The 20155-nt window shown below is 40.9% G+C and overlaps 2 protein-coding genes across 4 annotated transcripts in view; one reads left to right on the plus strand and one right to left on the minus strand.

Annotated features, from left to right (window-relative positions):
* The window catches only part of TMEM43 (transmembrane protein 43), a 372149-nt gene extending 352995 nt beyond the window's left edge, over positions 1-19154 (plus strand). The window contains exons 1-13 of one of the 3 annotated variants that reach the window (XM_052678921.1): positions 8194-8342; positions 8989-9138; positions 9746-9880; positions 10003-10097; positions 10226-10275; positions 11945-12014; positions 13632-13702; positions 13861-13982; positions 14585-14659; positions 14739-14840; positions 16280-16397; positions 17317-17526; positions 17851-19154. In XM_052678921.1, the coding sequence (XP_052534881.1) occupies positions 8331-8342; positions 8989-9138; positions 9746-9880; positions 10003-10097; positions 10226-10275; positions 11945-12014; positions 13632-13702; positions 13861-13982; positions 14585-14659; positions 14739-14840; positions 16280-16397; positions 17317-17519 (1203 nt within the window). In that variant the 5' untranslated portion in view covers positions 8194-8330 and the 3' untranslated portion in view covers positions 17520-17526; positions 17851-19154. Of the gene's footprint in view, positions 1-8193; positions 8343-8988; positions 9139-9745; positions 9881-10002; positions 10098-10225; positions 10276-11944; positions 12015-13631; positions 13703-13860; positions 13983-14584; positions 14660-14738; positions 14841-16279; positions 16398-17316 lie in introns of those variants that run through there. The other 2 variants (XM_052678922.1, XM_052678920.1) reach the window with 2 other exon arrangements.
* Positions 1317-8014, minus strand: CHCHD4 (coiled-coil-helix-coiled-coil-helix domain containing 4). The gene is made up of 3 exons (XM_052678929.1): positions 7868-8014; positions 5880-5978; positions 1317-2462 (listed from the first exon to the last, which is right to left on the minus strand). The coding sequence occupies exons 1-3, from the start codon at positions 7887-7889 to the stop codon at positions 2170-2172; spliced, it is 414 nt and encodes a 137-aa protein (XP_052534889.1). The 5' UTR covers positions 7890-8014; the 3' UTR covers positions 1317-2169.
* Positions 19155-20155: the final 1001 nt, after the last annotated feature.

The raw sequence follows: 20155 nt of genomic DNA on the forward strand, positions 1-20155 counted from the left end.
TATGCAAATTCTGTAATACTTTCAAGGGATATAAAATGGTCAAGAGACAACTTGACCCTAAAACTGCACAATCAATGCCAGCTGCAGAGGTCCTCTTCTTTCCTTATTTTCATGGATATAGCAAAGAAGTGGAAACGTATTTACACATGATCTGCCTTCTAATTCCTAACCTTTTACTGAAGTGCAAGCATTTTATGTTTTGTACACAGATGCTAAAAGTACTCCTTACAGAGGATAAATCTCAAACTTGCTGAGCATAGAGGCAATGTGGGAAAGAGAAGCAAAGCAGAAGAAATAAGACAAACAGTTCTCAGAACAGAGTATCCCTTCACAAACTGTTCTTGCTTCTTCACAAATAATGCATTGGATTTCCATTTGAACAACCAAAAGCTTGAGTGCATATGACTTTTTTTTTTTGTATTTGGTGCCCAGTGTTTATCTGATTGCCTAAGATTTCATTTTCATGGTCCAGCTGCCTCTGTGCCAAGGTTTATCACTGCTGCTTTTGTGCCCATTTACTCAGGTTAACTTGGCATTTGTTTTCCTGCACACTGAAGAGTCACGGTGAGAAGCTCTGTCACATTTTGTTTCTTTTAAAGGGCGAGATGCTGAGTACCTGCCATCCACCCCCTCAGAACGGAGCTGTCAGTCACCCCAGGCTCTCTTAGGATGTTTTTTTAAAGGATTCTTTTTTAAGGATTCATCTGCCGTACCAAAATATAAATGGTTCATACAAATTTTGGAATTCAACAGAAATTTCCCTCAAACATTCGGAAGCATTCAGAAATAACTTACCCAAGAAAGATACCAGAACATAAAAAGGCACCAATGTTTCTGAGCACTCAGGACGAGCATTTCAACATTATTCCATTTACTGGCCCTGCATCTTTTTATACTTTGGTTAAGTTAATGAAGACACTTAGAGGGAATGTGCAGCGAACACATACTGAAGCCACTGGGAAAACTTGTCTTGTAATGTAACTCTCATTGCCCAAGGATTGCAATGAAAGAAAAAACTTGTAGCATTTCCTTATCCACAGGTATTAAACTATAGTGAATGGCTATTAAATTATTTGCATCTCTAAAGTAATTCCCACATAGTTCACTAGCTGTTCAGCTTCTCTATAGCACTACTGACAGCGCTTTACATTTTTTTTGTGTCTTTTTTTGGGTATGGGAAAAAAAGAATGGTAATAGAATAAAACTCAAGCAATTGATCATCACAATAGACAAACCCATTGAGTCTGTTTACAATGAAGTAGAAATCTCAAATACAAATAGCCTTAGTTTAAAAAACAACAAACAACAGCATTCAATGAAGGTAAAAAGTAAATACTTTTTAATACGTACTTAAGTCACAGTATTTGTTTTGAGATCTTTACACCAGGTGACATTTTCATTGCATTCTCAAAGTATTTTCTAAGAGCCTGTCTAAATACTGAAGGGGCAGACCTTAACTAAGGGAAAACAAAAACTGTGCTGACAAACATAAAGCTAATGATCAGCATTCTTTCCACTCATTTATATCAATGTTTGTACAAGTATTTTCCAAAATTTAAAAGCCATCATAATAAACAAATGAAATCACACATTTCTTTGTTTTGTTTTTTTTTGTTTTGTTTTCTTTTTGCAGACCTTACCTGACGTCAGTACAGTGTAATCATCATCTAATCTTACACATTTTAGGTTTAGGTCATTTTCACATCCTGTATCATTGCGGCAAAAAAAAAAAAAAAATCATTAAGGAAAAACAATCATTTAATGTGATCTCTGTTAGAAAAGAAAACATTACAAAAGAACAGCTACTGATCAGAGCATACTGAAATGAAGATGACCTGGTACACTAATGGGATTTTTGTTATCAGCTATCCAGATTTAAAGAGATTATTCAAGACAAAACTCAAGAACTTGATGTGTGAAAACAGCTGATAAAGTATTAACTGTGTCTGGTAACAGGTTACACAGCACATACACACGTTGGTGCTTTTTGCAGTATTTATTTGCAAGACTGTCACACTGAGATTTCTCCTTCCACAATAAATTATTTACTATTATACAGTGTATAGAACAATGGTGAAACATTTCTTGACAACTCAGAAGACAGACATACTGCAAAAGTCCGCGTCTCTGAAAATGAGAAGTGGAGACAACAGCCTCCTTGCATCTTCATTAGCTAGATCCTTTCTCCTGTTTGGCAACAGAATCTTCCACAGGAGTAGCTCCCAAATCTTTGCTCGACTTCTCCTCTTCATTTTCATCCTCTTGAGGGTAAAGATCTGGGTATTTTTGCATGCATTCCTGCATAGCACGGAATTGGTCCACACAGTCTGATCCCTTTATTTCTTCTGTGCTATAGTGGAAACAAGAAAAGGCTGACTTGAACTGTTCCCCACAGGGACCACTAGCCATTCCACCCAGACATGGGCAGTTCCAATTGATATCTCCATTGGGCAATATCAATCCTGAACAAATAGAAGAGAGAAGTAAAGTTAAGTGCTCCATTCAATAAATTAATTACATTCAACGAAAGCTGCTAAGAAGTATTAAGAATACCGTAGGAGTTCTGTAGCTTCAGGAGTGCACAACACCTTCCATTTCCTGGACTGTTTACTTCACTCTCTGATCTTTATGATCCATCATTGGGCACAAGTTAGAATAGTTCTGTATCTTTGCCTGAATTAAGTCTTTTTCCACTTGCCAGGCTCTGTCAGAGAGGCATGCGAGCCTTAAAATCATGTAACGTAAGAACTTAATTCCTGTATTAAGATTAGAATTCTTTTGAATCAAGCTGGATGAATGCTTTTTCATTGTTTTAAATGAACATAAGACATAAGGTTATGGCATACCTACATGATAAATCTATTCTTCTCCAGATATAACCATTCTCTATACTGTACAGTAGAAAAAGATCAGGAGAGGCACGATGGCAGATCATGACACAAAACTTGAACACTGGAAGTCAAGCATTCTATTAAAGTAGAAGCTAAACAAGAAAAGTCTGTCTGTGACTTTATACACAACAAAGTCCCTTCCAATTGTCTCTTAATAAAATCCATGAGTCAGAGCTTCTGCAATTCAACATACTCTAGAATGCTTTGCCCATATGTCCTTCCTGCCTGCAGTTTTCTCTCCCATTAGATGTGGCTCTTTCTGTGACGTTGTTTTGATCTGCAGCTCTGCAGCCTGATGCTGTTCAAGTGAGAAGTTTTCAGGGAGCCCTTAAAACATGGCAGTAAGTAACCACATGCTAAGAATAAGCTTATTACAGTATTTAAACACGGAGTTTATTGTTCTGAATCATACAGTTACACAATTTCACTGCAAGGTGTCCCTGATGTAACTAGCTTCTGGCTTTCTATTTCTTCTGTAGTTTAGAAAGGTGATCTAACATGCTATAAATAGAGAATGGATAATAAAAAAGAACTATCACCTTCATTCTTCACCACAGCCTTTCAACACCTTGCAAAATACACATATGAGGAATGAATTAATAAGTCATTCAAACAAGGAGGAAGTGCTTCCTTTAATTTTTACGAGCTTATTACCCAGACAAATGGCACAGTACACTATAATCATTGCATATGTACAACCAGAGAAAGAACAACTTGGGACAGGGTGTCAAAGAGAGAAAAGAGAGAAACCCCTCTTCACAGGCATCAAAAGAATTGATTTTGAATCTTGATAGCATGTATCTGTATTATGTTAGATTTGAGACAGGCACTCTTTCATCTCAAAATCCTGTATCAAAAATAGCTGTTTTAGTTCCAGGACCAATACGTACCCACATGCTGTTGCTAGATCAACAGCTTTTGTTAACAGAATACAATACTTTAATTATCTCCAAAGAAAGACCATGAATGATTATAAGGGGAAAGACAAGCAAACTCGGAATGACCACATGTAACATCAACACAGCTTGCATGTATGCATTTACTTAGCCAAACAGGAGGCTACTTTGTTTAGTCATATACACACCACACAAAGTGACTCAACAGTTCAGTGAATGATAAACTCTCTAAGGCTTTGTATGCTCTCCAGATGTGGTTTCTAGAAGGAAAAAAAAAGGTTTTTCCTCCTCCATTTTGCAAGCAGTCTCCAGTTTTTCAGAGGAAGCAGGAAAGCACAGAAAAGCAACTGTGAACTTAATGATGCCATCTGATCATTAGAGGTCGTTAGCTCTTCACTTAACAGACCAATAATGGATTTAAAATCTGACAGGAATTAAAAATTCAGATTTTGCTATATTTCTACACACCGTACAGATCAGAGTAAATACTTTTCAAGTTATGCCTCCTCAGACACTGCTTTCCACAAACCATTTGCATGTTTCATCTTCCACCCAAGGCAGTAAAAGATACCATTTGGATTCTATTGCCTGTAAGTGCCTCCGTGAAATTCTCAACAGCTGAAGCACCACTGCCACGACAAAAGCAATGCTAAAGCCCAAAGCAGAGACTGCTTCCATTAAATAGGCAGGTTAGTCACAGCATCACAGTGACACAACTTCTCTGAAAATAGGAGATGGAGGAATTCCTGGCAGATATTAAACTGCAGCTTCTAAAAATCTTCCTGAAATAAGACACAGGGACTTGGGAAAGGCTTAGGGGAAAGCAGAGAAAAGAATAACATTTTTTCTCATCTCAGGTTGAAGGTTGTCAGGTTACCTACTTGTCAACCCTACCATACAGTCAAAAAGACAGTGAAGGTTATTGCAAAGCCTGAATTAGGCAGCACACATCCTTTACTACAAGAAGATATTTCTGTCTCTGTAAGTACAACTGAAGCTATGCTTAACGAAACAAAGTTATGAAAACCAAGTTATTTTAATGACATAAATTAGAACTACGTAGTACATCAGCTAACAAAGCATCCCTTTGCGCTGCACAGCTGCTAAACTGCGCTTAAATACTGCCCTCTGGGGGTCACAGAGCCACTTGCTTCCAGTTTCTAAGAAAATTTCAGCCTCAGCTGATGTGAAAGCAATGAAATCATACAAAATGACAAGGCTAAATGGCATAGAAGTATAAAGAAAATAAGAAAAAAAATCTAAATTCACAGACATTCAGAACATTTTATTAACACAGGCAAAACTTACTTCATCCTGACAGAAAACAAGGTATTTCATCACTAGAAACAACCTAAAATATGCTTTGTGCAACCAAAGTATCACCAGTCATCCAGAAATACTCTGATCTCTTTAGTCTCTTGAACTAGTTCATTTGCAGGTTGAATATACTGTGTGAGAACTGTAAGTATCATTTAAAACTTGAAACTTGCCTCTTCTCAAGGCAAGATCCTTACAGCTGAAAGCTGTAATTTGAACTTACCTGTCATGAAATTAAAAGATTACTGATTATTTTACCACTTGTACAGTACAGAATAAGTCATATATGTATAATTTACACTAAGTAGGATACTCAGAGATCACCAAGTTGGGCAATTTGTGCTGCACAGAGGCAGGCAACAAACTCCTAGCAATGACAGTGGCATGTAACTCACTTCAGCCACCTTGAAGATGGCACTTAAGTCATTTGAGGTAGTTAAAAAAGACAATCAGAATGGCTCTAAGTATGTTAATACAAGAAAAGACCATTTTTTTCCAAATATTTCACTGATATACATGAACAGGCGACTTTGAAAGACTATCCAAAAGAAAAAGAAAACATATTTGGAAAGTATGCCATTTGTGCTGTCCTAATGTGGAAGTTAAGACTGGGAGGAGTCTGACTCTATACTCACTAAACAGTTTTCTAAGTTTACTGAATAAAGTGTTTATTTGCTGAAACCACTGCCCTACTATCTCAGTCTTTAAAAATGAATTAATATCATTAGGATTCGTGGTGCATCAATCTCTACTTCCATTCTGTTCAACTACTGACCTTGTTCTTCATAAGGGTCATCTGGATCGTCTGCAACCAGTTCAGCACTGCTTGGGGTCTCATGGTCCTCCTTAGTCACGAATATAATTTTGTCTTTTCCTGTCATGTAGGAGACAATAAGCAAAAGATCAGGAAAGGCCGAGACTAAGCAACCTACAGAGAGGCCAACCAGAACACAGTAATGAGATACTCAACACGATGCCCTCATGTTAATATTGAATGAATTGAGCATCTTCAATTACAAGTTGCTGGTTCACAGGGACATGTATATACAGACAAACGAGAAAGTATTCACAGGGAAAGTACTTAAAGTTATAAAAAGACCTGGAAATAAGACCTAGGAGAAAGTCAAAGTATGCTTAAAAAGATCAAGTAGCAATTTATCTAGGAGAACAGCAAATAAAACTGATCCTGTTGTCTTTGTACCACACTCATGTAACTGTAGGAAGTTATTCTCAATATTCAGTAGGAACTGAACAGAAAACTGGACAGAAACTATCAAATTCTTTCCCTCTTAAGTTCCACTTCTCACAGTAAAGTACTGTAACAGCTGTAAATCTCTGTTCAGTTCACTGAACAGCGAGGTTAAAAAGCTGTTTTAAAATAATCTCAAACTACTGCTCTCTTAGGAGAACAAACTCGGCTGAAGGGGCTGGACAGAAAAGGACCCAAAGTGAAAGGAAAAACTCTCCTGAGCTACAGAAAGTGTTCGGCAGGATACTCATTAAGATCCGCAGTCTCCATTACAGAGTCATGCCATAATTTACAATAATTATGTGAATTAAACACTGAAGGGCACTTTAATGGTCTAGAACAGGCTATGTTGAAAGGTGCTGTGAACATTACCCAGGGCAGAAAAACAGCAAAGCGTACTTCCTGCTCTTGTGCCACTCTTGATTTAACAAAGTAGGTACGAAGGGGGTGGGGGGGGAAGGGTTGGCTGACAACCAGGGCAAAGTTTACCAACAACTCTGTAAGGCTGTAAAAAAACCGCTCAAAGGCAAACACAAGCAGAAAAGTACATCAAGTACATCTAACAGAAACTTTTCTGAATGCACAGCTCAGCATTCATTGACTGGAATGAGCTCCCCAATCACTTCCTTTCAATCTCCAAATTCAGAAAGGCCACTACAATGACAAAGCATGTTACAAATTAGCATCCTGTTGTCCTTCAACATGACTCCACCAGAAAACGTTCAGTAATTCCCTCTGCTTTGCATTCATTCACCTTCTCACCACGTGTGAAAAATAGATAAACCTGGATTCTTTCTAAAAGGAAACTTTTTTGTCAGCCGTGTGGCATTCCAGCCAGCTTTACAGCTGGGATTTCTTACGTGAAATGAACTAGAAATGAGTGAAACATCAGCACTGTTAATTGTAACGTGACCTATAATCCCATCACTGCAGCTGTACCACAAACTATAACTGCAGTCATTATAACTGCAGCTGCCATTCCACAAAATTTAATAAGGCAACTGACAGACCCGGTAAAGACACAAGATGTTGTTAATGCAAGTTAAAAACATACGGCAAAGAGAACCATAAGTTACCACAGTATATAATCAGCACCCAACGTGCCAAAGTTTGTCCTTCCAAAGCAACACTCAGAAGATTCTTTGCAGCTTGGAACTCCAGATATTTCACCAAAAGGGGGAAAAATACATCCCCCACGTAAGAAAGTGATCAAAACTCGTTAAGCATCACGACCAATACAGCTCCGTGTAGAAGCAGCCTCACCCTGCCCACCTCAGCGCTCTCCCTGGCTGGGCACACGGGATCTGCCCGCTGCGGCCGTCAGCCTAATGACTACGGGAGCAGAACAGGACTCAGCCTCGGCCCGGCTGTGCCCCACTCGGTAGCGGCCTCTCCAGCGCGGCCCGCCCCGCAGCTTCCCGCCCACCGCGGACGCCTCTCCACCCCTGGATCCGCGCCGCCCCCGCGCCTCAGGGAGAGCCACCGCTTGACATTGGGAGGACGCCGGCGCGCACCTTCTTGCCTGCAGTAGGACATGGCGGAGCCGCCCGCTGCCTTCCCGCTCGGTACGCCCGCAGACCGGCTCCGCCGCCGTCCTGCGTCCTTCCCGCCCGCCCCGCTCCTCCTCCGCCGGCACTGCCGCGGCGCCGCTCAGCTCCACGCCGTGACCTCTGACCTCCGGAAGCACACGCCGTGGCCCGTGACATCCGGAAGCGCACGCCCTGACCTCCTTCGCCAGCTGCCGCGCGGCCTCTCCGAAGCGGGAAAGGAGCAGCCAATCCGGGCAGAGCGCGCCTCGGCGCTGGACTACACCTCCCGGCGTGCCTTGCGCGCGCCGCGTGGGAACTACGTGTTCCGGCGTGCACCGCGGTAGCGGCAGAGCGGGGAGAGCTTGCGGAGAGGTGGCTGTGGGTGTGTCTGCTGGTGAGCGGCTGTTGCCGGCGGGCTCTGCGGGCTGCTGAAGGAAAGAAGCTGAAGATGTCGAGGAACGTAAGTTAGAGCGCTGCGTGCGGCGGGCTGCCCGCTCCCGTTGTCCCGTTGCGTGAGGCGGGGTGCCCCGAGCGGCTGTCACGTCTCGCACGGCTCCTGCAGAGCGGCCTCGCCTCCTGCCCTCGCTTGCCGTTACTGCTTGGCTGCTTCCAGAGCTCTGGTGCTCCTCACGCCCTGCGGTGTTGGTTCTCTAACGTAGCAGCGCCCAGGGCGGCAGCGGCGGTTTGTTCTGAGGTCTCTTCTCGTACCCCAGGGTGCAGTGATTGTATGGTGTGCTGGCGCTTGGAAACGAAACGTGTTATTTATAGCTGTGCTGTAGTTGGTCTGGAATTTGGGAGTATTGCTCAGTTAGTCACTGGGTGTGGATACCAAGTAGGGAACGTAGGGTTGAAGGCTGAAGGGTGTGTGAAGGGATGTGCTGAGCTGCTGTTATAGCCATTGTTTTCCTCTGTTAAGGTTTATTTATTGACTGTATTTCTGATGTCAACATTGTGGTAAGGCATTTAATAAGTGTGGGGAGGTTTAGGTCCAGTGCAAATGGTGCTGTTTAGCAGTGGTTAAGCAGTTTAGCAAAGGTAAAAAGCTTGTTGTAAAACAAGCTGTCCCCTTTTATACCAGTGTTACATTTTTGGTTTATTTCCAACAGTTCTCTGATACAGGAAGCAAAAAAGAACATGTCAAAATCACAAGTGAAGCCAAGCCAGGGTTCCTGGAAAGGCTCAGCGAGACTTCTGGAGGCATGCTCATAGGACTCGGGACATTTCTTCTGTCCTTCTACCTTCTTTTTACCAATGAAGTAAGTGAAATACTATCAGTATTTATATACAGCTGTAAAATGGTAATGCCACGGTGACATTCAACTAGTTTTGCATGTATAGGGTCACAAAAATGGTTGTGCTGAAGTTTTATTACTTCTTCAATAGGAAGAGAGCAATGTGCCTGGAGAGGCTGAAATCATAGAGCCGGAGATGTTCTTGCTCTGGAACAGCGTGTGATAGAAACAGTGGCAGTGTATGATGAGGATTAAGATCCTAAACCTATGAGCTCCTGGGGAAACAGGCTGTAGTACTATTGAAAGAAGCTGAACCAGCCATGTTCAGTTCTTCTGTCTCTATCTTGAGATAACGTAGAGAACTCATTTTTAGAGCTGTTGGAATTTTGCTAAAGGAATTAATATTCAACGTTGCAAAAGTGAGGGTGTTAATTAATCTCATTGTTACTTTGTTTTGGTTTTGGATTTGGAGGAGAATGGTGAATTGCAAGTGTGCTTTTCAGATTATGCCTTGAGGATGGACATCTGAGAAGTCCTTGGGGTCTGCAGATCACTTGTCTTCTACCATTTTCACAGAATAATGACATACTATTGATTCTCCACAACTTGATTTTGCTTTTCTTGACTACAGGGACGAGCTTTGAGGACAGCTAAATCTCTTGATGAGGGACTTTCTCTTGTGATCCCTCTTGACAACATTCACAGCGTGTCTCAACAGAATGAGGGGAGTCTGGTGCACTTAGCTGGCGCTCTGAGCACAGCAAAGGTAAATAAAACTAGCATCTTGGATATGGGAGAATCTCAAGTTTGGAGGGATTGGAGTGTTGAAATACTCACAGATACCTCACTAATTCCTACTGACTTGTGTTTTCTTTGTATTTCCAATAGCCTTTGTTTGATCCCAGCTATGGGCTGTCTGTCCAGGCTGTCAAGCTGAAGCGCAAAGTGGAAATGTACCAGTGGGTAGAATATGAAGATTCCAGGTGAATGCAACAGGTCTTTAAATGTTGTATTAACAGGGTCAATTGAAACAGGTATTCTGCATTGAGCTGGTGTGTGTGTGTTTGTGTGTGTGCTATTTGGTTTCTCACTTCACCCTTTTTCTTTGCAGGGAGTATGAAGAAAATGGTGAGATCAAGAAAGAGACAAAGTACTCATATGGTAAGTTGATCAACAGAAAATCCTTTTGTTTTTATGCCTGTAGCTTTGGGCTTTCCTGTGTATCTGTCTTGAATTTGTTGAAAAACATCTATTTTTTTTTGTTGGGAAAGAAAACTATATAAAGAAATAAGCAAAGATTCTGTTTGCTAAGTGAATGGCAGCATGTTGAGAGTTTTAGTGTTCATATAAGCTAATGAAAACCTCCAGCACCTTCTGATGTGTGTTGTGGCTTTTGGCAAATGCTTTTTTGGCAGGAGGAGAACTGGAACTTCTAATCTACCTGATGGTGGAAAAATACTCTGAGTCATCGTATCTCTGGAGCTTATTCTCTGTGCTTCATTTATCCCCAGCTAAAGCCTATGGACATGTATGTGGGTGTGCAGTGATTTCTGGGTGTGATCATAAGAATACTCCAGCTCAGTGAAGCATGAGACCCTGCAGCACAGAGATAACTAAGGAGCAAAGCTAGTGCTATGAGGAACAGCCATTAAAGAACAACAAAAAAAAAGCTATGCTCTCAGAATTGATGGATTCTGTCCAGTTGAAGTCTTTATATTACCAGGTGTTGTGGATTGGCCTTGACTGGCAGCCAAACAGCACACAGCTGGTAGCTTGTTTCAACTGCAGTGGGACTGGAGGAGACAATAGGAAGAAGAACAAGAGCTTGTCAAATCAGACAGGGAGATCTCTTACCATCGTGGGCAAAACAAACTTGTTTTGGGGAGGGCTAACATATTGTCAACAAAATTAAATACTTAATTAATGATTTGGGTAGTAGCAAAGCACAGTTACTCCCACTGTTTCCAGATTCAGATTCACTTCAGACATCTCTACCCTTGTTTTTGCTTCAGGTTTCACTTGGTGCCTTAAGCGAGGCAGGGAGCAGTGTGGGGGTGGGTTTGCAGTCTCTCTGCTACTCATTACACCTCATGCTTCTTCCCTACTCCAGTGTGGGGAGGCCACAGATGCCAACCCTGCAGCCCTCCTCACAGGTACCAGAATTTTGACACACAAACCTGGTACACTAGAATATCCTTCACAATGATCTCCTCTCTAGTGTTTAGCCAAACTCTCTTCCTTCCTCTCCTCTTCTCTATGGAAGCATAGAGCATTGTATTTAGTGCAGAGACTGCTCAAAAAAGGGGACTCTAGTTTTGTAGGAGTTGCAAGAAACCTACTTATACCTATAAGTGCTACTTACAAGGAATGTGCTCTGTAGTGTGGAGAGGCTGCTGTGGCCTGAATCAAAGCAGTGCTACGCGTCTGTGACAGTGGCATGTACAGATATCTTCTGTTTTACTTGACTGCACTGAAATCTGCTAGCTCTGGCAGAAATCCCAGCTTTTCCTTGCTTGCTCCCAAAGTGAGGAGCCAGAAATTGAAGCCTGATCAGGGAAGATGCCAACGGCAAATCTCCCACCATGCAAAGCTGAGTTATAATTTTATTCCTAAAGTTCCTTTTTTTCCCTGAGTCCTTCCATTTGTTGTTAATATATTATGAGATCAGATTTAAGTATCATTATAGACTATCCCATCAGGTACCTTGATGTTAAAAAAAAAAAAAAAGTGTAATTTGGAACTGATTCATTGATTTAGAGGTGTCATCAGTAACTAAGATCCAAGTGGCAGTTATTGCTCTCTTCTCACCCTTCAATATCGTTTTCCTTAGATACTGAATGGAAATCCGAAGTTGTGAACAGCAGGAATTTTGATCGAGAAATAGGACACAAAAATCCTAGGTAATTTACCACCAATACAGTCCCTCTAGATTCTGTCAATGTATCTGATTGATGATGAGAACTCAATGATAAATCTTCATGACGTAGCAAAGTAAATGGAAACTCTTTGTCTTTTTGTAGTTGGGAAAAATTAGGTGTAGACAGCAGTTCGAAGCTGCCTAATGGAGCCAGAATCCAACATTTCTGATGGAATGCTGCTCATTAAATGGCTTACATCAGGTTGCTGTTTTACTGCTGTGCCACATGGATTGCATAGGGGAGAACTGAATGGGTTTCTTTTTGACTTTGGCTAGTTCTTCTATTAAAAAGAGAGTGAGAATAGCAAGCATCCCGCAAGCTTGCCATACCACTTGCATGCTGCTCTTCTAAGCTAGCATGTATGAACTCAGGCTTATTTATAGCAATTGCCCACATATAACCAGTTTTGTATTTCTCTCAGCTGCAGCATTTTAATTATGTACACTGTGCCATTTTTAGCTTTAAGTTTAATCTTGCTTGCCATCCTCACAGCACGTGTTTGGTTCCTTAGAGTGTGGGATACCATTTGGCAAAAAAAACAAAACAGGATTTAAATGAAACTTAGAACTCCAGCTAACGTCCATAACTTTATTTTGGTACCGTGGGCTCATCTGAATAAACTGCCCATTATTTGGAAGTTTTACCTTGAGAAGAAAAATGAAGACCTGTATTTTTGGTTATAAATCCCAAATAACAAAGACCTGTTAAGATGAGAGGGAACACAAAAAGGATGCACAGATGGCAAACCTTGTCTCTCTTCTCCAAACACATTTTTTTTGCTAATTAACTTTTTCTCCAAGCATTTTCCAGTAAATCCAAATTTACACTTGAACAAAGGGAATATTTTTTATTAGTACTATTGCAGTATATCATTAAAAAGTGCCACATCTAAGGACAGTTCCACTAATTATAGTGGTACAAACCTAAGAGTCTTAACTGTGGTGGATCCTTGCCTGAAACAGAACTGTGAATGCAGACGTGCTCTGCTGTAGAACTCATACATAGCATTAATGAGACTATTTGAAGTGTGTGCTGCACATCTTCCTTCTGCCCATCCATCTTATCTGTTTATGTGATTTAGACAATTTTGAAAATAAAATCTGTTATTTACTGCCAAGGGCAATCTAGTAGGACTGCTTATGAAAATGAAGTCAAGTCTGTAAGGAAAGGGATCTGGAATTGGGAATTTAGGTACTTGGTCACAATGCAGAGGTATCCTTATTTGGATAAGGTTTGTGATCTAGATTTCTTTAGCAGATAAGTTAAATATTGCAAGTATTCATCTGGGAATGTGATTAATTCATTGTCACTCAAGAAACATAGAGTCAGTGCAGAAAAAACTAGTGAGTTCCTATGGTGTGAATAGAAAGTTGGTCTGGGCGATGAGATGGTCATATCTTGACCTAATTTATTTTAATGGTTCCAACGCTATAAAGTCAGGATGCAATTTCTCAAGGATTTGTTCTCACATCCATTTAGTTCTTTGAGTTTAATCCTGCTGTTTGACACAGCACCTTTGATGTGCTTTGTATTAAATACTGTAAAGCAGTAGTTTGATCATAATTACAGAGCTAATCAGGAGCTCTTTCTGCTCCCCAGTGCGATGGCTGTGGAGTCCTTTACTGCCGTTTCTCCTAACGTCCAGGTTGGCAGCTTTGTCCTTTCCAAAGGTAAGAATTGCTTTGTGCTGACTTTGTGTTGTTTGTTCCAGTAGCTGCAAACTTCACATATTTCTACAGCGATGATTGTTACAAGAGATAATCAGGAAGCCAGCCTTCAAACTGGCTGTTAAACACCAGACCTGAGCTTGGTTCTTTGTTCTGCTTAGGTCTTGTGGATAAGATTGATGACTTCAAGCAGCTCAGCTTGGCGCACCTTGAGGATCCACATGCTGATGTTACCCGGGGAGGAGATTATTTTTACCACAGTGAGAACCCCAGGCGTCCAGAAGTAAGATGAGAAAGATAAAACCAAAGCAGCAATTACTATTGTGTGAAAAAAGAGTGCTGGGGTATGTCCCATTTCTTTTTAAACATTAAAGAATTTGGAGTGCAGAGCATCGCCAGGACAGAACCATTAGTATGAGCCTCTCCCTTGCAGGAAGCTTCTCATCCTGCTTGCACCTTCATTTTCTGTTTTTGTTTCTTTTTTTGTTTGCCACGCTTTTAGATGGAACAACATTGGATGATGTTGGGAGGTGGTTTCTACTTCTGCCTTACTGAGGACAAAGTTTGTTCCCAGTTAGTGCTGCCTGCCCTTCTTTGCCAACAAATGAAATTGCAAGGGATGAACATAGGATCTATTTGATGTTAATGTGTTCCTGCACCTAAATCAGAGAGAATATTGCGAAGAAACATTTCAGCTGTCTTGTTTTAGGTATCAACTAGGCCCCCAAAAAATGCAGCCTGGCAATCCTAATGGTATCCTCTGGCTTGTCACGAGTGCTCGAGAAAAGTGATGATACAGAGAGTGTTCCCATTAAGCTTTCTTTCCTGTGATTCTCCTTTGTAAATAAAACTCTCTGTTGATTTCCAATATTATCCCTACTTTAGGTGGGAGACCTTCGTGTCTCATTCTTCTACGCCGGTCTAAGTGGACATGACCCCCACCTGGGCTCTCCTGATAAGGTAGATCTTCAGCTCCTTGTGTTATCCATGCTGTGTCCCCAACTCAGTAACCAGTAACATTCTTTGCCTTTCTTCCAAGGTGACTGTGATTGCTCGGCAGAAAGGCGATCAGCTCGTTCCATATCACACCAAGTCTGGAGATGTTCTCCAGATGCTCTACTCTGGGGATCTCTCTGTCGAGGTAAGATATCACACTCCATCACTAAAAGGTTGAAATTGCAGATGGTAGTGAAGAAGCAGCAGTGAAATAAGCTTTAATTCTCCTTCGAGCCTATTACATAAGAGGAGATGTAAACTTTGGCTTTTGTCTGTGCTGTATCAAGGTCAAAACATTTATAGCCTGTGTTTTCCTTCCCAGTTTCTGCATGTTTTTGTGTTGGCTGCAAAATGCTGTACTTCACCTGTTAGCAGTATATAATTTGACTACAGTTACTTCTGTTCTTTTTTCCCTTTTTAGAAGTAGCTATGGCTAAAGTAATTGTATAAAAAAAAAAAAAAGTCAGCTTGTGTTTCTGCTATTGAACATCATTTGCTCTAAAAACTGTTTCTGTGTCTTCTCCTTTTGGTTAGATTTGATTTTTGGTAGCTTCCTTCTTGCCCACAAACACACACACGCTTTTGAAAAGGTCATAAACAAGAACAGTAAAAATCAGGCTTTAATTAAACAAATCATAGGGGATGTATCCACTCTTCAGCCTCTCTTAACAGGGAGTTTAGGCTTGTTTGAAATGTTTATTGCTACTCTGACTGAGAAAGAACCTTCAGGCAGTTCATAATGCTCCAATAAATCCTGCATGCTCAGGCAATTTGGTGATTCATTGACTCCTTCTAGTAGGTTGATTTCCTTTAATGATTGCTTTGTGCCCTGCTGTAGAAGTCCCAGATGTCAGGAATGTACAGGATCTGCCAAAAGCAGACAAAAAGGCTTTATTTTTTTTCCAGAGTTGAAAGGGAGCAGCAGTAGAATCAGCTCTCTACTGTGAGCTCTGAACCTTCATTAATTACAATTTCATTTCATTGGAAATGAACTAAAAATGAATAAATTATAGAGTCCTTAGGAATACAAGTTGTCAGTCAGTCATTTCTGTATCTTTCCCGCGAGTGCTTTATTATTTCTTGTCCACCTGCATGTGTATTTTTTATATAGGAAGAGGGGCATTCTTGCAAATAGGTGCTTTAAGTTGGTGAAATATACACAAATCTTTTTATCTTCACTTTCCTGCACACTGCTTGTTTTTTACATGCACCTTTCCTTCAGCCATCAGTGGATCTTGCTGCCTTTTCTGTCTTGCTGCAAACGTAACAAAATCAGGTGTTTCTTTCATGTTACTGCTGTCTTATTTCCCACAATAATGAGCACTGAAACTCTATGCTTTCTGCTGTGATTACAGAGAGTGCCTGAGGGTGTCTGTCTTAATATAGATAAATGCAGGTTTCCTTTGTGCTGCACTTTGAAATCTCGTGTAGTGTGCTTGGATATTGATGTAAAAAAGACCCTGAGGAATGAGCTGCATTGTGTCTTCTACTGTTGGCTCTGACTTGCTTTCATAATATACTGGAAATAGATGGATCTCAAGAGAACTTAAGTATCATTACGTGCACCCTGTTACTTGCTTTCAGGAGGTTTTTCAGAAGGAGCATGAGAGTAACACCATGAAGACCTGGGCCCTCCGTGCAGCAGGCTGGCTGACAATGTTTGTAGGCATCAGCCTGATGACGCGGATTGTTTACACTTTGGGTAGGTTGGTGACAGAAAGCTAAAATGATTTAGAAATAGGATCATAATCTGTAGTGTCCTATGTTGCTCACGTGTGAAATGAATTTCTTTGGAGGCCAGGAGGAATCTTGTTTCTCTGATCTTTGGTTGGATTCAGTCTGAAAGTTACTATAAAAATTGTAGATAAACAGCAGCTCAGCACCGTATGGCTGCTTTGTGAAGATAAATAACCTCTTACCTCTCTGCCAGTCTCAGAGGCTCCCAGCCCCATGCTATCTGAAATTAGAAGCCAGAGCACAAGTTGGGCTGCTTCTTTCAAGTCTTGCTCTAGCTTCTGCAGTCCACCCACTGTCTACACACATATACAAGTGGTCTCCCCTCACCAGGTCTTAATTAGTGGTTACATAACTTGTCTTTGTATTCAGCGGTACTGTGAGCGCTGCAGAGAAAGTTTTGGTTTTTCTCTTTGATTTAGAGGAATGCTGGAATAAAAGCTTACAGAAAAGTAGGATGATGCCTCAAACTTTGAACATCAAAGCTATCATTTTTCTTTAGTATTCTGTGCACTGTTTTTTATTATTATCTGCATACAGGCAAATGCAAGATCTATTATTGCCAGAAATTGCTTTTAGCCTGCAAATCTTCATTGCCATCAATTTGTTCCATAGCTGCAAGACTAATAGTCTGTGTTGCCTCATAAGCTTTGAATAAGACTTCAGACTTAATTTTGCATGACTTCCTGTCTAAAGAGATGAGGATGCTCTTGTCTTAGATGTTCAGATGTTACTTATTTATCAATGCCTTGAGGATGCTCTCCTGAAATGCCTTATGCAGTGCCCTACTTGAGTTTGATTGCAATAGTTTGTGCGAATCCTTGGCATAAGCAAGGAGTCCTTGCAAATGACAATCAACTGTTTTCTTCCTTTAATTCTTTCTGCAGTGGACTGGTTTCCTGTTGTTCGAGATCTGGTTAACATTGGATTGAAAGCTTTTGCCTTCTGTGTGGCCAGCTCACTCTCACTTCTGACTGTCTCCATTGGCTGGCTCTTCTATCGCCCTGTCTGGGCTTTGCTGATTGGGTTGCTCTCTGTAGTTCCAATTGTGGTCGCAAGATCCCGGATTCCACCAAAGAAGCATCAGTGAGAAAGAGGTACCCGGGTTCTGCACTGTATCCTGGTTAGAAGCTTTTAAAGTGCATTTCTGTTCTGGTTACATTGCTTACAGTACATCGTGGTTCAGCAGTGTGAGCCCAGATTTGGAGAGGGGTTTGAGTGTGGCTGTTGATAAATGTGTCATCTGAGAAAAATACTATGGAATGCTACTAGTAGGAATTCAGTGACACTGACTTCAGGAAAAAATAACAAAAACATTGGGGAGCATCTGTATTCATTATAAGTCAGTGTAAAAGTACCACTTATCTTTCACCTCTTACTAATTCACTCTGATTTGAGAACTGGCAAATTCTCATTGGCAGGTGGGGCACCTTGTGTATTGTGGACAAAGTGCCAGCTTCATCGCATGGACTGGTGTGAAATCCTTGGGAAATACATGTGTGTACCTGCCTCTGACAGTCCCTCCTTCTGCTACTTTTTCTCACTTGTACAATCATGTATACTGCGTTGGCTAAAGTGTTTGAAAGTGCATTGTTAAAGGAAAAACAACTTTTGACACAATACTTCAGTAACGTGGATTCATTTGAGCTGGGGATTTTGAAAGTAACTTGGAATCTCCAGTGGCCAGGTTAGCAGTGCTCTGAGGCAGGGAAGATATGTCAGAGAGCAGAGACTTTTCTCAGTTTTTAAAGAGGTCTGAAGCTGTTCTTGGGTAAGGACCCGAAATGGTGGAGTTCTGTAAAAACACTGAATTGCTCTTATTTAAGGAGATACTCAGAGGTCACTTGCCTTTAATTTTAAAAATAAAACTGCTGCCTTGAAGTACAATTGATTAATTTCTATCGTTGAATACATATTCTTTAAAATATTTGGTTTTGCTGTATGTAGTTTGTCTTTTTGAATTTTGCTTGCCAAGAACCATGAAAATATTCCATGAAATTAAATAATGAACACATTTCTGCCTGATTAGATTTCATAGACATAGTAGCTTGAATTTTGAGCTTTATATCATGTTAATACAGCTTCCTGTTGTGTTGCAATGGCTCAAGCTTACAGGTTTCTGCTGTAAATAGTTCTTGAGTTGAGGCAATCTTGTTGTGTTTTGAAGTCTCTCTAGATAGCTCGTTTGGCTTCCAGGTGTGCCCTACCAACATGTTTTTCCTTCTGTAAGTACACATAATTCAGTACAAAAATGTCTTCAGTGAATACATTTTTTGAAGGAGAATTATGACTATATTCCCCATACCAAAGGAAATTTGCTTCTATGTATGTTCAAGTTAATGTTTCCTAAAAATGTTACTACATGGGAGGTCAGGTTTATAAATCATAAACATTTTGAGATGTAGTAATTTATATTATTAGCTTCAATTTCATTTAATTCTTAGTATTCTTGTGGTCTCGTGTTTTCAATTTCACCCTTTCTGCTGGTGAAAGCAGCAGCAGTGAGTGAAAGGCAGGGCACGAAGCTGACCTGTGTTAGTGACCCAGCAGTCTCTATCTGCTGCTCTTTCTCCATGCACTCCGCTGGGGAGAAAAATGGAAGTTTTGAACAGCTGTTCTACCAATGATGCAGGAAACTAATCAGCATTGCCATATTGGAGATGGTGCAATTTTCTACAGAAGTGCTGAGCTTTTTGTATATTTAATAAAACACCATTTTCAGAAAGTTGGTCTGTAGGCTTCTTTTTCATTACCTTTAAGCACTGCCTATTTCATGTCTAGGAACAACAGCCAAGTGCGTGGAGGATCAGTTTGTAACTCTGGATGAACAAGTTTTCCACTGTTGGTGGAGGCAAATGTGCAGATGGGTTTTGTGTAACCTGTAACCTCACAGCGGTCATCTGGTCCATATGCTTGATGATAAGGCTGATTCCAGCCTACCAGTGATGTTTTTACTCTTCTTCTTTGCTCTTAAGAAATAGCTTCCTTGCCTCCATGGGATCTCTGAGAAGTATGGTCATTTGACTTGCCTGGAATCAACTTTTTTAAGAGAGAGTGGAGGCTTACTTACGCATTCAGCAGTTCAGAACATTTTCATCTTACACGCTCATCTGCACACAGAAATATGCAAAACTGAAGAACTTAATGTTTCCCAGGGTAGGTATCCAGGTGGAGCCAAAGCTCTTTCATTGCACGTACACAAATATTTCTATCGAAACAACTGAAGCAGTATCTTCCTTACCTGCTCAGCACAATCTGACAGAATGTGTATCTGCCTGTCAATAACTGTTCCCTTCTGTTTTGCTCTCCCCTAAACTGTATCTACTCATCTTTTGCATGCTTGGTTTGAGAGAGCTGTCTGAACTCATAACTTCGTGCATTTAAGTACGGTCAGGAAGTGCTGAGTCACTGTGGTACAGCTGCTGCCAGCTCCCTTTTGAAACAAATGAAACATTCCTGATGCCAGCTGGACTTGGATCCTCTCATTCAAAATACTCAGTGTACCCTGCGTAACTGTGCGACCCTTGGCACTGAAGGAACTCTGGTCTCTCCCATCCCCTGAAATTTCATCACTTGATGTGAGATTTTTTTTCCTTGAAGTCTTCTGAGCAATCATGCCTACCCACCAAACCCAGTGTTTTGGTTTTAGAAGTCAGTGGTAAAAACTCAAAAAGATGACCCTTCACATCAATTCTGCAGTATCCTGGGACCTGTTTGTGATTTCTA

Source organism: Tympanuchus pallidicinctus, unplaced genomic scaffold (assembly GCF_026119805.1).
Source record: "Tympanuchus pallidicinctus isolate F22 unplaced genomic scaffold, pur_lepc_1.0 scaffold17, whole genome shotgun sequence".
In the NCBI taxonomy this organism is placed as follows: Eukaryota; Metazoa; Chordata; class Aves; order Galliformes; family Phasianidae; genus Tympanuchus; species Tympanuchus pallidicinctus.

Excerpts from the sequence above, each read along its gene's own strand:
- CHCHD4 (XM_052678929.1), bottom strand. The coding sequence starts at position 7,889 with ATGTCCTACTGCAGGCAAGAAG. Across the intron at positions 5,979-7,867 it reads GTCCTACTGCAGGCAAGAAG|GAAAAGACAAAATTATATTC; the intron begins GTGCGCGCCGGC and ends CCTACATGACAG. Across the intron at positions 2,463-5,879 it reads TGACCCTTATGAAGAACAAG|GATTGATATTGCCCAATGGA; the intron begins GTCAGTAGTTGA and ends CTATTTGTTCAG.